This window comes from Micropterus salmoides, unplaced genomic scaffold, assembly GCF_014851395.1.
Source record: "Micropterus salmoides isolate LMB-PRFRI ecotype aquatic unplaced genomic scaffold, ASM1485139v1 Ms_hic_scaffold_167, whole genome shotgun sequence".
Taxonomy (NCBI): domain Eukaryota; kingdom Metazoa; phylum Chordata; class Actinopteri; order Centrarchiformes; family Centrarchidae; genus Micropterus; species Micropterus salmoides.
Window position 1 is genome coordinate 1 of NW_024040785.1, and position 14,382 is coordinate 14,382.

The following is a 14,382-nucleotide window of genomic DNA, read 5'->3' on the forward strand; positions in this document are numbered from 1 at the left end:
ACTCACATATTGTATGAATAGAAAATCTAAATGAGCATAGAAACAAGATATTTCAAGGAAACATTTTTCAGATAGTGGCTGAACATTTTTGCCTATCTTGCAGAAGCTAAATGACATAAAAGCCTTGATAAGATGAATATTATGTAACAAGACCATGTGACTGTGTGTAGGACCCATCTGCAAGAGAGACAGAGAAGGAGAGAGAGTGCTTGGCAAAGAGATTGGGAGGCTGTGTGCCAGAGTGGGAGGGAAAGAAATGGCAGGTTTTGAGTAGGAGGACTGAAGAAATGTCGATCTCAAATGTTCCACAACCGACTTTTCTCATTAAAAAAGATGGGCATCAACTAGCATGTCCCGATCATTTCCATTGGCTGTCAGATCCATCCTTAACGTTAAAGCTGTGAGCCCATGTTAGGCGGAAAATATTCCCTCTGGCTATCAAAAAAAGAAGGGACTTCATTCATTAATAAAGCACATTGAATTTAAAAGTTGAAAATCAGCAGTATAATTCAGCAGTTAAAATGTGTCAGATATGAGATAAGATATGGCACAGGCTTATTGTGAATACAAAGTCAGTGCAAATTTGTGATCACATTTGCTAAATAATTGATTATTATTTTATTATCATTATTTATGATGCCCAGTAAGTCTTTCATACGAATACAATTCTAATGGACAGATCTGGTGATAGTGGTGCACTCAGAGCATAGACTGGACACACCAGACTTCAGTAATGAATGAATGAAGTGGGCTGCAGACGACTTCATGTTGGTGTCTCCGTCATTATGGTCCATCAGTTGACCACATGCTCAATATATAAGGGAATTACAGCCAACAGACTCTCATTATCTTGAATGGACAAGTATGACTAATACTGGGCTTCTGTTTGCTCTCTGCTTTTGACCTTTGTATGAGTTCAGAATGAATTCCTTCCTGTATATATATATATATCCATATACTGTGTAGGTCCAATGGTGTTCAGTATTTACCTGCCAACCAGACGGAACCAGGGGAAGCGGTCATAAAAGGGGTCCCCTCCGGTCATCACATTTTCACAGTCTTCAGTGGTATTGTTGGGCACATCAGCAGCGCGATCGTACATCTCTCTCATGAGATCGAGCCTCTGCCTGCAAGAAACAGCAACAATTGTCACATTAAGTCATTGTGCTAAAAAGTAGCACATCATGGAGTTAATAAGAAAATTTCTTCCAGTGAATGCTGCGCTTCTTGTGAAATGTATCCCTCACAAAGACACTATAAACATTTTTTGTTCCTACTGTTTATCATAGGCTTGTTGACAGTTGTATTTGTGTGTGCAATAGTGGGATTAATAAAGTATATCTTCTTCTTCTTCTTCTTCATCTATATTGTCCTCAGACTTTTAAACCGAAAAGACTTGGTGTTCATGTACCTTAGTTTTTCTAATGTCCAGTAGTGGGTGGCTCCATTTTTCTGATCCTGCACCTCCACGGCCACAATGGTGCGTGGGAAGTGTCGTATCTCTCTGTCCTTAGTTGCCTCTGGGGGCAACAGGTCTGGAGGCAGCGGGGAGTAAAGAGTGTCTGTGAGCAGCACAAACTGGAACTGGACCTGCATGGGCATAGAAAGCAAAGGTATGGTCAGGGAGACATACTTTAACATGAATCAGTGGATATAATGGAGTTTAAATGAAAACAGCATGTTGGACCTTCTTCTTGAGTTCCACACTGATAGCATTGGCCTCCTTAAGGAAGATGGCATTTCCCCATAACAGGTCACGGAGAGAGGTGAACTGGTAGCTCCGCCACTTACGAAAGCCCCACACAGCCAGCTCTCTTTCCCTCTCTGTCCATTGCACTGTGAGCAAAAAGAATAAAACACATTTATTTGGTGAGGATTTGCTCACCACTATGTAGACATGTATCTGTGTCAAAGAATGTTTTCTACCTTCTTCTTCTGGCTCTTCCTCTTCTTCAGTGGCTTCTGGGTAGTAACGGTCCACTTGCTTCTGAAGAGCCTCCAGCTTGCTCTCATAATCCTAGACAATTGATTGTTAACAAGCCATTTAGGAACTGATATCAGTGAGTGGCTCATTAAACAAATACTAGTGCATTTTCTGTAAAACATGGAAACATATTGTGTGACTTATTTTCATTTAAGATACTGCATTAGAGGTGATGAGCTACTTTTAACAGCAGATTTAACACAAGTTCAGATAGATCTAGCTACCTGTGGCATTAATGATTAACATTAAGAGCATACAAAGCTGCTCATCACTGTACCAGTCTTTGCTGCTCCAGAAGGTTGTTGGCCTCCTCTCTTTCTTTGCGATACTGGTCCTCCAACTCCTGCAGCCTGAGGACATAAACATAAATGAACAAAACAGGTTGGACAGAAGTGATGAAACTTAAGGTTCTGAGCAGCATGCCATTCACTGTGCACTGTGCTGCAGATTTGTATAATGTAGTAGCCTTTAAAACTTCAATTACCAGTAGTTCCTAGCTTCCTTATCTGTTGTTCCTAACTACAATATGGTGGTGAGGACCCATCCTCTACCTTCACTGTCTTTCTTGAAAAAGTAAAGTTGAAAGGCTCACTATTTTCCCAAAGTACCTCTGTTCCATTTCCTGTTTCATGTCAATGCCCTGTTTGTCCAGCAGCTCCCTCTGGGCGAAAGCCCAGTCCACGGGCTCAGCAGGGGTTTCAGCACATGGGGTCCTCTCCCTCTCAGCCCTGGCCTGCACTGGGTGGTTGAACCGAAACACATGGCTCTTCCCCAGGATGATGCGATTTCCTTTATGAGAATAAGAAATCTAAATATGTTAATGTAAACGCATAAATAGAGAATGACATACATGTTACTACTAAGATTTAAAATGCGTAAGGAAAGTTCAAATTCACAGAGCAAGTGAGCTAACTGACCTGATTTGAGGATAGTGGGCTCAGTCACTCTCTTTCCGTTGACATAAGTCTCAGCCTCTTCACAAGGCTCTAGGACAACCGCTGCTTAGGAACAGAGAAGGCAATGAGACACTTCTGTCTGTCAATATTTAAGTCTGATGTACACAACTACAAGCCTGTGAATCAAGACAAACATCACCCACTTTCTCCCATTGGACCTGTAGAACTGGTAAAGGTGCAGTGCTCGTCCTTAATGAAATGGCCACTGAGGACTATATCCTGACGACTGCTGGCGTCTACACGACCTACCCTAAAAAATAAAAAGTGATGAGATGATGTCAGAGCAAAAAGTATTTAAAAACGTACTGATTAAATACTACATGTCAAGAGAACATGAACCGGTTTATATACCAGTATATTTGATCAGAAAATGTTTTACAATATCTAACCTGGTGATCCCATCTTTAATGTAGTACAGCAGGCACTCAGACATCAAGGGATCCTCGTTGAGGTTCACCAGATGAGGTGTCTGACACAGAACAAGAAATAATTTACTAACTTAAGAAATTAGTAAAATTGTAAAAAAAATAATGAATTATCCATATGTTATTTACAATATAACATATGCATCCAGTGCACATCAGAGAGCTGAAAATAAATATCTCCCAGTAACAAACATCAAACAATCAGCAATAGTTGAAACCATGCAGTCAAATTAACTCCCTACAGTTTTACAGCATGAGTGTTTAATGTAGACCCAGTCAGATGTTTTGGGGCTGCAGGCAAACAGCCATAAATCACCGAAATGGGGGCACTACCATTATCATTCCCCCCATGTTTACACCCATCACTACATTCAGAGAGTGTTTGAAGTGAGTAATGAAGTAGATTGAAGATAACACTTAATGAAAAAGAAAAACCCTCGACTGATCTGCCTTGGCAAGGCTGTTGTTGAAGTGACACTCAGAGCACTCAGAGAAAAAGACAGCTTTAAACACTTCACAGCTACAAACCTCATTGGGGGAAAACAGCCCAACTGTGTCGATAAACACAGGCTCGGGCTTTCTAGGGTTATTGGAGGGCTTTGGGGTAAATAAACAAGCATTTTAGTGAATAATTGATATGGTAAGTATTAGATCACAGATGATTTTTGGAGATGATATTTTCTTACCTTCTTAGGAGAGAACACACCAACTGTCCCACCATCTTCTCGCATTGCTACACCCATTTCTGCCAGCAAGGCCTCTCTGTGGATGAATGTCAGACTCAGTATACCAAGTGGCTGCATGATTTGTCCTTATGTCAAGATGCCTCAGTCATCAATGTAGTTTATATGAAATAGGTTTTTTTGCTGCACAAATTTAAAATGGTTCCTTTTTCTTTATAAGTCAGTACAGCAAAACAACCCCACTGTTTCCTATTTGTTGTTGCTGTAAGCCTGTTGTCTCTTTGTGTTTGTGTTTTCTCACAATTTATTTGTTTGTTTTTTAAGCAAAAAAATAATCTCAAGAAGGATTTTACTAATGAAATTAAATAAAGTAAAATAATTCTCACCTTTCCATTCTAATAGCTTCTGTTCTGCGAAGTTTCTCTTCCCAAGTCTCATTGAGTTCAGCAATGATTTTCTCTGTTTCCTGACATTTGAAAAGACATATTTATTTATTTCAAGAACAAGTCTGGTGAGGTGCTCTATATTTTTATTTTTGTTAACAAATCCCATGAAAAGCCCAAAACCAATAATGAACTGATCTCATGAAAAAGTATTGCCTGTGTAGCCAAAGCTGGATATATCTTATTCCTATGTGCCATAGAGCTCCTTTTGGCCAAAAACTATTAAAACACACACTAAACCATAAATATTTACTTGAGCACCAAATTCATAACTGAAAATGGTCCTCAACAAATGCACCATTTAATCCTGTTTGAATAACGTTTGTTAGAAACTGCAGTGAGCCACTGTTTTAGGAAATAGTTTAAAAAGGAAACTTTAGGGGGTTTAAGGCAGCAACCATGAATCACAACACCCCCAGAGTGAGTCCAGCCTGGGGCCTTTATTGCCTATTATTCCCCATCTCTCTCCCCTCACTTCTGTCATCCTTCTACTATTGATTTTCTAATACAGGCATAAAATGCCCCCAAAATATGTAGAGATTTATGGCATCAGTAGGAAAAAATCATCCAGTCTGGGGAAGTCAGATAGTATTGAGAAACAGACTTTTGGTTTTGGTCTAAGATAGAATATTTCCTGCCTTACATTTTACTTACTGAGAGGGTTATGAGTTAAAATACTAGTGATACTGAAGATTTATCTGCATATGATCTGACAATACGCAGATGATGGAACTGTAACTGTAGAGTTTGCTCTCCAATATTCACCTTCAGTCTCTCGATGGCCTCTTCGCTGCCTGGGCTGAACATGATGCGGTCATGCAGGCTGGCAATGGATCCTGCGCGGCTGGACAAGGCTGAGAGAGACGGAGAGGGACTCATCCCTGTCATGGCATTGGTCACTGTGGAGAGATCATCCTTTTGATTCACAGCTTGGCCTTTATTGTTATTGTTCGTGTAATCGGATAGGTCTGTCAGGGTGGGAGGGGGCACGGCATATGTACAGGAAGTGGGGTTGGGGTAATCGATATAAGGAATAAAGAAATGAAGGAATGTAAACAGATAAGGAAGAGAAGAGAAGAGAGAATAGAAAAGAAGATATGTGGGCTGAAACAACTCACAAAACGTCACAAAGAGAAATTTGAATTGCAATTATACAAGCGAGGGCAGCACCGGGGGAAAGCCACGCACAGAGAGGACCAACCAACCAAGATGCAATAGGGAGGCCATCCAGCCATAACCAAAGAAAATGCAGCTGTTACACAAAAACCTCAAGCAGAGCATCATATGCAGGAACATTCAAAAACAAGAAAACAAAGATGCCATCTAAATACTGTTCATCTGCCATTTCAAAAAATCTTGTATGAGACACGGGTTCTATTGCTCACTCCCAATCAAGCATCTTTCACCACAAAAATAAAATTAGTCATCATGTATTGAAAATAAAGCTCATAAGTTAGGCCGCCCTTTCTGCAGACATAATGACTCATTTGTAATAGGGTCTAATTTCCTGCGGAGAACATTGGAAAGCCAGAACTCTCAATTAAGATGCAATTGCATTTAAGTGTGCTTCTCTAAAATTAGTAATGTCAAACAAATTGCTGAAAGTAAAAATCCATTTCTCTGGCAGAGAAATAGAAATAGAGTGGTATGTTTGTTTGGACAGCCTTGAAACCTAAGTCCTCATTGGACCTTTCTGAATCCCAATTTTTATAATTTCTATTTATCAAAATAGTCTACCAACAACCCTGATTGTGTTCCTTGTTTTATGTTCAATGTTTTATCTTGGCACTGTTGTGGCACCACGAAGGCCTATAATAGATTCTACAAAATAAAGAACATCAACCCTGCAGCTGCTGCTATGGCAACACAGAGCTATGAATTGGGAAAGTGTATCACACCCATCCATCTGGACAGGCTGTTGTCCGCCAAGACGGATCACATAATCTCGCCTTTGCAGTGCAGTTAATGAAGTCCTGAAATATTCAAAGACAGTGAAAATTTATCGCAAAAAATGAGATGACTACCTCAGAGATCCAGTATTATGGAAGTGATTATACTCTGTGCCTCTAAAGGCGGCATCATCATCTTATGTTTTCTGTTATGGTTGCCAACAGAAGGCGATAAAGTGAGACAGACCCTGCCAGGGGGATGGGAAGCTACAGTTTTTACATCAGGGAAATTAAAGATTGGGATGAAATATATCGCATTATTGTACACAATCTTCCATATTTATTGCTTTGCTGCTTCATGCACAGTTTAGCCCTGCCCCACCGATGCCACAGCTATAAAGCCATACACAGATCTCTACAGCACCATGACATGGCACATTTAGATTAGAGCCAAAATGACAAAGCATGAAAATCACCCCCAGACCTGGACTACATGCTGTTAATATTGCATTAACATATAGCTACATTCATTTCAATGCAGCTCTCCTAAATGAAACATTTAAAACTAAATTCTTTACAATATTGTGGTGCTGCAGAGAACACAGAAAGCTATTGTTTACTGTCACAGCAAGCACGGGTGATGCTAAGCTGCCACAAGAGCAAAAGCAAGAGCCAGAAAACACACATTTCAAACCCTCTATATCAGCACCAGATGTTCGATATGCTGGGAGAAGAGAAGATAAAGAGTGACAAAGAGAGAGAGAGAAAGAGACAGCGTAACACCTTTAGATAAAAATGTTCATGGATTTAAACATGCACTTCTTATTTGCAGAACACCTGAGCAGACTACTCAACACAAATTAACATCAGTTTAGCTCCACTGCTCTATTTGCATTTTCATTTCTGTGTGAAGATGCGTTCATATGTGAACACATTTTCATCTTGTTTACAAGGAGACCAGGATTCACACCTCTTTCATTCAATGAAGAAGATGAAATTCGCTTATTGTTGTTGACCTGTGCTACTTGAATAAAAACAAGAAGACTAAGGCCCTATTCACACTACTCCGTTTTAGTTTACAAACAGAGAATTAAAACAAATACGATCTCTGTCCACACCAGCGTTTTAGAGTTGATCTCAGTCTACATTAAAAGAGTAAAAACGCACATCTAGTGGCCGTTCGGGTACACTGGGCATACGCATGCCGGTGTAAACATGAAGCAGTCTCTTCCGTAGTTGCAGAAGATTTGGCGAAAGAATAAAGAAATGCAGACGAAGCATCAGACCAGATTTTTTTTTGCATGCACCACTAATGAGCTGGGCTAGGCTACTGAATGTAACACGGGAGTGTGGTGGCGGAAAACAGACTGGGAGTCATCGCAAAGGAAACGGCGACATGCACAGTACAAGTGTAGGCAGATAAGTGTTATTTGCACGGTACAGAATATTTTAATAAAAAGACCAACTCAAAAACTCTGTCAGTAGCATCGTTCTTCTGCTTTACATGACTTATGAGACCCAATCAGAGAACCTCTGTTTTTGCCCGACTTCACTAAAATGCCCTCCGGAGCTTTGAAACGCAAAACGGGGAGGCAGCGTTTCCAAACTTCTCCATTTTAGGTCTTCGTTTTCGCCGTGTTAGTCTGGATGGGAGGTGCAAATGTAGCAAAAGGTCTCCGTTTTAATTTGAAAACGCAGTGTTGTGGATGGGGCTCCATTTGACGTCCTACATTTCCCATAATGGAACTCAATGGCATCAGACTGTTATGTGCTAATGTTAGCTAGCTTGACATACTAGCTCCAAAAGCTAATACTTGAGAGCCTGCCAACACTATTTCCAGTCCTGCCTGCTTGTTTTTTTTGCACAACATGGGAGTAATCTGTACGTCTGGACCCACTGCAGTCTAAAGAGAACCAGTATCTGTTTATCTCCATTTACAGCTTCCTATTGATTTTTCTGCACTGGCTAATTTGCTTTGTGTTCTATCTGAACACACATCAACACACACAATGTTTGTGAGCACGGAGAATAAAATGTAGTGCTTGTGAGGGGAGCTGTGTGGGCTGAGGTGAGACTGAGCGTATCATTGAGAATAGTGTGCACACAGGATCTGAGACCATTACAAACACTTGAAATTAAATCTATAGAGAGCAATGGTCTCACAAATCCAATAAATGATCCCTTACTCTCAATGATGTCACCCAGGCCCTGGGCATAGAGGAGATCTTTCAGACGAGACACCTCCTCCTTCAGCTCGCGAACCAGTCGGTTGTTGGGGTCCTCGTTGATCACAGCGTTACAGCGAATCTGTTTGGCGCGGTCTGCATACCTGCGGGTGCAAGGGAGGGATCATTGGGCATGCTGACACAGGTGAGGGAGGAGACAAAAAGGCACACACATTCACCATCCCCCTGACATTACACATCCACAGGATTCTGCAGCCTCGCATTGTAACTCAAGAAGGGCGTTTGAAGTGTAAAACTGATGCAAGCCGCGTAGGAAAACGTGTATCACACAACACTTAAGTCTCACTGCCATCAGTTTCCTTCAAAGCCACATTCAGCAGCGGTGTGGGATGAAAAAGATGCAGTTTGTCTGCTCTGTACCTGAGTGTGCTGAGGGTCTCATCGTAGTTGATGTCAGCTGGACTCAGGGCAGCCACCATCGCAGTACGAGAATTCCCCCCTGACACAATTAAGACAACACTTTGGTCTCAGTTTGTCCAGAACTAGTTGACCACTGACTTTTAACAAAGAAATAAATACTGTGTTCATACCCAAATTTTCTCTCAGTAACCAGGTGAGAACCGAATCTCTGTAGGGGATGTGGCTTTCCACTTTCTTCTTCTTTTTATTCTGTGTATTACATTAAATCTAAAAATTAAAATCAATGCATGTGATGGCATTTAGGTAAAGGTGAATTAAAAAAATTATAAATTACCTTATTCGACCCAGAGTCCTAAAATGAAGTAGACAGTAAAATGAACATGTTTATCCTGCAGAACAGCTTTATCTCACAATGTGCCATATGAAGATGTAATACATACCACTTCTGCCAAAGCAGAGATGACTTTCCCCAGTGTAGTTAGAGATTTGTTGATATTTGCTCCTTCCTGCGATACAACAAGAAGCAGAGAATGATATTCACATTGAAATGAACTTCTTTAATATGCAAATATATATATATATATATATATATGTCTCTTATCATCATTGTTTCCTTATAGGGTAATAAAATGTATTTTGTGTTTGAATATTCACAGTGCAGTTGAGAGAAACATTTCACCTTAAGCCTGGTCCCTTTGGCTCCAGTAGAATCAGCCCTCTCACTTCCCGCCAAATCCACCAAACTTATTTTGCTGACCTGCAACAGAACATCCACTAAATAAACTGCAAGACATTATCTGACAACTAAAAAAGCTAAAGCTAATCATCTTTATTTCAGAGACAGTTTTCATTAAAAAATATTACCTTTTCATTACAGCATGACCTTCAAGCAATCATTGATTTCCAATTTACGACAAGATTTAAATCTGTGTCATCAATCAGCTCATCGACAAGCACAGGCAACAGATCAATGTAAACAAGTTCACTCAGGGAGTGATAAAACTACCTTTTCAGAGGTGTTATCAGTCTCAGCATCATGGCGTTTCTGAGTGAATATAATGTTAAAGACAGCATGCGAGCGACTGCTTGTCTCATTCATGTTGGTGGCAGCCACAGTCCTGTAGAAACAGTGAACACATTATTAAGGAAAATGTGTCTCTTAAGATGACGGAGCAAATTGCAAATCCTACTATTTATGTTGCAGGCGTGACAAACAATCAAAAAACAGAGTTCAAAGGCCAAATGGGTACAATATAAATAATCAACCATAAACCCATAATAAGAACTTCTGTCTCTGATTGTGAGTGTCGGCACAGCTATAGTGTGTGATCCTTCTGGTATGTACTGTACATTTTACTAAACCCTCTATGGCAACAGTGCCTGAATGATTGAACAGCTTCTCACCTGGCCTTGTTGCCAGAGTCCATCAGGTCCTGGATGTCATTGTAGGAGGTGACAGCCAGCTTAGACAGGTCCTCCACATAAGGCCCCATCAGAGGATGTTCTCGAACACGCAGGTTCCCTTTATTTTTGGGGTTCAGTAAGTCCCGCACACGTTCACAGTAGATTTCCATGTAGCTTACCTGTTTAGAGTTATAATATTAGCTTGAGGTTCAGGTGTACAGCACAGACAGTGAACCTGTATTTGTCTTAATTGCATTAGCAGTATTAGTTTTTGTGTCTACCTGTCCAGGGACTAGAGATGGAAATGAGCAAGTAGCTAAATCTGGGACAATACTTCTCTTCACTTTGTGTGAGATTAATGTTTTTGTACTTGGGCCCTGACAAATAAATGGAATAAACTAAACAAAATCATAAACTAAAAGGGAGGAGCTGATGACAAGGGGCATTGATGCTTACCTCCACAGAATAAGACATGCTGTTGTCTGTATTGTCATTGATCTTAGTGAAAAGGTCTTCACACAGCTGGAAGGAGAAAAATAAAAACATGATTTCTACAGTTGTAAAATCTGAGAAATCAGCTATCCTCTGATTTATTATCAGCACTGGTCAAATCATCATAAGTCGGTACCAGGGGAATGATTCCTTGTTGGTCCTTGACATCCTGTTTCCCCATCATGGTGTAGGACTTGCCAGCGCCTGTCTGACCATAAGCAAAGATGCAGACGTTGTAGCCCTCAAAGGCGTGCAGCAACATTTCCTCTCCGATGTCTTTGTATACTTGCATCTGAGAAGCATAATTGACATCCTCGGGCTGTGGACAAAGATGAATAACCACCGTATAAGTCTTACACTTTATCATATAATGTAAAAGTGTAAGTGTGCGCGAGTGTGTGTCTTTGTTGGGGTGTCTGTACAACATTTGCGCTGTGGGGGTGCAGAAAGAGTTACCGAGGTGTGGGACCAGTAGGAGTAATCAAAGTTGAAGCTCTTGTTGTCTTTGGCCTGCTTGGGGTTGATGATGGCTGAAAGACAGGACAAGGAACACGGGTCAGAGGGAGGGTGAGAGCTGCCCACGGGAAACTCTATCTGAGCTGTGTCGGTGTCATGTTGTGCTAATAGAGCTGGGAAGGCCTTAGTCGCCACCTCCTCTTTATGTACCAATATCACCTTTAGTGATTTGCGCCTTTGCACTAAAGCAAAACATGATGACACTGCTGATGTATTGCAACAAAACACTTTTTTGGAGGACCAACAGAGTGCTGAGACAATCTTTTTTTCATGAAATGAAATACATATATCTGTTATATCAGTTGCCATCAAGCAGGAAGCTTCTGGTCAGAAACCTGAGCAAACGCGCAAGTCCATTAAACCTGCATTCTATCGAACGGCAAGCAGGGGGCGACACTTCTGGTTGCAAAAAGAAGTCCGGTTCCATTACAAATAATGGTAAAATGACCCTACTTCTCAGCTGATTTATTACCTCAGTGAACACTTTCCTAATGAGTTTATGGTCTCAGTCGCTAGCTTCAGGTCTTCTTCAATACAACAATATGTTCATTTAGTAAATTCTGGTCCCATTTAGAGGAAAATAGACCAGAAAGCAGAGTATGCTTCAGGACAGGGATATCTATGATTGACAAGTCGTTACCATGGCAACCTGTCAATCAGGCTAGGGTAACTCATACCCACGGCACTGTGTAATTTAACCAGCGCTGTTGAAAAAGCTTATTAGGAGCTGGCTGTTCACTTTCTCTGGTGAGTACATTTAGTTTTAAGACTGTTGTTCGCTAGACAAAATGACAGCTAAGGTGAAATACAGATGCAGCTAGTTAAGCAAGCTAACTAGCTCCACAAACGGCTCCACCGTTAGCTCCACCGTCACAAAAATCAACATGGCGGCGCCCTATTGGACAAACTCGAGGCTTCAAAACATGGTTTAAAAATTGCAAAATGCCATTTTAAAGAAACTGAATCTACAAGATTGTATAAACAACATAAGCAGTATACATTTGCAGGCTTTGATGAAATAATAGAGGGACTTACTGCTGACCACTGATACACAAGTGAAGTGTTTAGCTTTAATTTCAAGTTTCAAGGTGACACATAATGAATCACTCTGTAAACATCCAAACTTGTGTACACATGAGAGAATAGGAATATCAAAAGCAAGAAAATCTTCAGTCTGGCTCCACTGGTGCTATAGCATCATTACACACCAAAAAAAACAAAATTTCTTGATAAAAAGAAGACACATTTTCACTATTCTCTGTTTTCAAATGTAGGTTTTGGCCTGATGATGGTGCCAGTCAAACGACCATGTTGTTGTGTACCGGGTTTCTCTATCTACCAGTGGCCATTTTAGGACAGCTCAGACTCAGCTTGTCAGGCTCAGCTCAGCTTTCAACAGTCTCAGCGTGAAACAACCATCATCCCTGAGCTGTACTTCAACAGGCTCAGTAGTGCGATGTTATCCTTCAGAAAAATTCCACCTCAGTGAATGTTTTTCTACTTTTTCTACTCAAACAGTAAACTATGTTTTGCCCATTACACATTTTTTAGATATAGCAAAATTTACAAATATATATATATCTCACACCAACGTGGCTCGTCCCCAAGTCCCCTCCCTGTCCACTCACATACACACTAAAAGAGGATCTGACTCAAAAGGAAATTCAAATTTATATCAAAAAAGAGAGTTCCAGTAGCAGGACCACACCTCAATCATGCCACATCCAGCTTTCCTGTAAACACCCAATCCTCTCCTCCACTTTCGCTCTCATATTCTGCGCCCCTCCTTCCCACTCTTCTTCTGTCTCTTTTGTCTTCCTCTCCTTCCTCCTCTCTGTACGGTCCTGAGGGGGTCCATCATGCCTGGGTGCTACAGCGGATTCCCCACCCAAGCTTTTCCACAACACAGCAGCAGACCAAAGTCTCGCACACAATCATTTTCGTTTATAATCATTTAAACATTATTAAAATAACGAGAGGCAAATGTAAACCATTCTGACTTAGTCAGACTACTAATGGTGTTTCATTTCTGATTTAATTTTCTGATGTGTTGGCGTGGTCTCCCTAGATGACTTCCACACCCACTGTAGCCTTCTAATGGATATATGATGGTCAGTGTTTTTTGTGATTCACAGAGAATTGCAGTCTAAAAAATACCATTTTGGTCTGGTAGATTTACATCCCAGGATCACCACTGATGTCTCAAGCAAATGTTCGTAGTACATTTATGATTGATAAAATATTTTCCTACGGATCTCCGACCTAACTTGATATTAGATAAGTCTGCTTCATGACCCTTTTTGAGCAAAACTGAGGTACTCCCTCCCTCCCTTTATGATGATGACAATTGACCACATGAAAGAATAATATTCTCAAAAAATCAAGTTGAACCAACTACAATGGGGGTTTTGTAGAAAACTCCTTTCAATTTACAATTAAAGCCTGTATGATGGGATGCTACTGTCCGTTCATTCGCATGATTTAGAGAAACATTTTACAGTTACAATTTACATTGTGTAGTTAAACATAAACGCAAAGTACTATTGTTTTTCTTAAGGCATCTATTATACTCAAGTTTTCCAATCAAGAGTTTTTATGTGAATATGCCAAAACCTAGTAGCGTGCCCACCCAAGAAAAATAGTGGTGTGGTAATACCAGCTATAAAAATGCTTCCTCCCTGCTCCCAGAGGTCCAGACACCATTTTCTCTGCTAATGCAGATGTGGTCGATAATAGAGAAAAAGGCCCAGGGCTAAGTACACTTTCAAGTAAGTGTACACACTACTATTTCCTCTCTACACTGGTACTGTACTCCCAGCTATGAAATGTAGGCCAGTGGCTGGGTTTCGGGTTTCAGGCCCATTCCTCACCATGACAGAAAGACGAGGCTTCATTTACCGGGCATGATTTGTCCGGATACTCTGGAAGATGGCCAACTATGAGCATGCTGTAGATGCACTACAGACTCACACAGTCCTCTCTT

The 14,382-nt window shown here is 40.7% G+C and overlaps 1 protein-coding gene across 2 annotated transcripts; it reads right to left on the reverse strand.

Annotated features, from left to right (window-relative positions):
• Window positions 1–955: 955 nt before the first annotated feature.
• On the reverse strand, window positions 956–11,407 carry LOC119906554 (kinesin-like protein KIF1A). 2 transcript variants are annotated; one of them, XM_038723922.1, is made up of 23 exons: window positions 11,340–11,407; window positions 11,020–11,202; window positions 10,848–10,913; window positions 10,392–10,570; window positions 9,994–10,105; window positions 9,667–9,744; window positions 9,428–9,493; window positions 9,322–9,339; window positions 9,158–9,236; window positions 8,988–9,066; window positions 8,568–8,710; window positions 7,066–7,104; window positions 5,257–5,459; window positions 4,435–4,514; window positions 4,052–4,127; window positions 3,330–3,409; window positions 3,084–3,190; window positions 2,902–2,982; window positions 2,593–2,773; window positions 2,262–2,334; window positions 1,688–2,017; window positions 1,412–1,590; window positions 956–1,127 (listed from the first exon to the last, which is right to left on the reverse strand). In XM_038723922.1, exons 2-23 carry the CDS (start codon window positions 11,173–11,175, stop codon window positions 986–988), a joined length of 2,547 nt encoding a protein of 848 aa, XP_038579850.1. In that variant the 5' UTR covers window positions 11,176–11,202; window positions 11,340–11,407; the 3' UTR covers window positions 956–985. The 2 variants fall into 2 exon arrangements, with proteins under 2 accessions (XP_038579850.1, XP_038579851.1); XM_038723923.1 differs by lacking the exon at window positions 7,066–7,104 and having other exon boundaries at window positions 957–1,127; window positions 5,257–5,390.
• Between the last annotated feature and the right edge of the window lie 2,975 nt (window positions 11,408–14,382).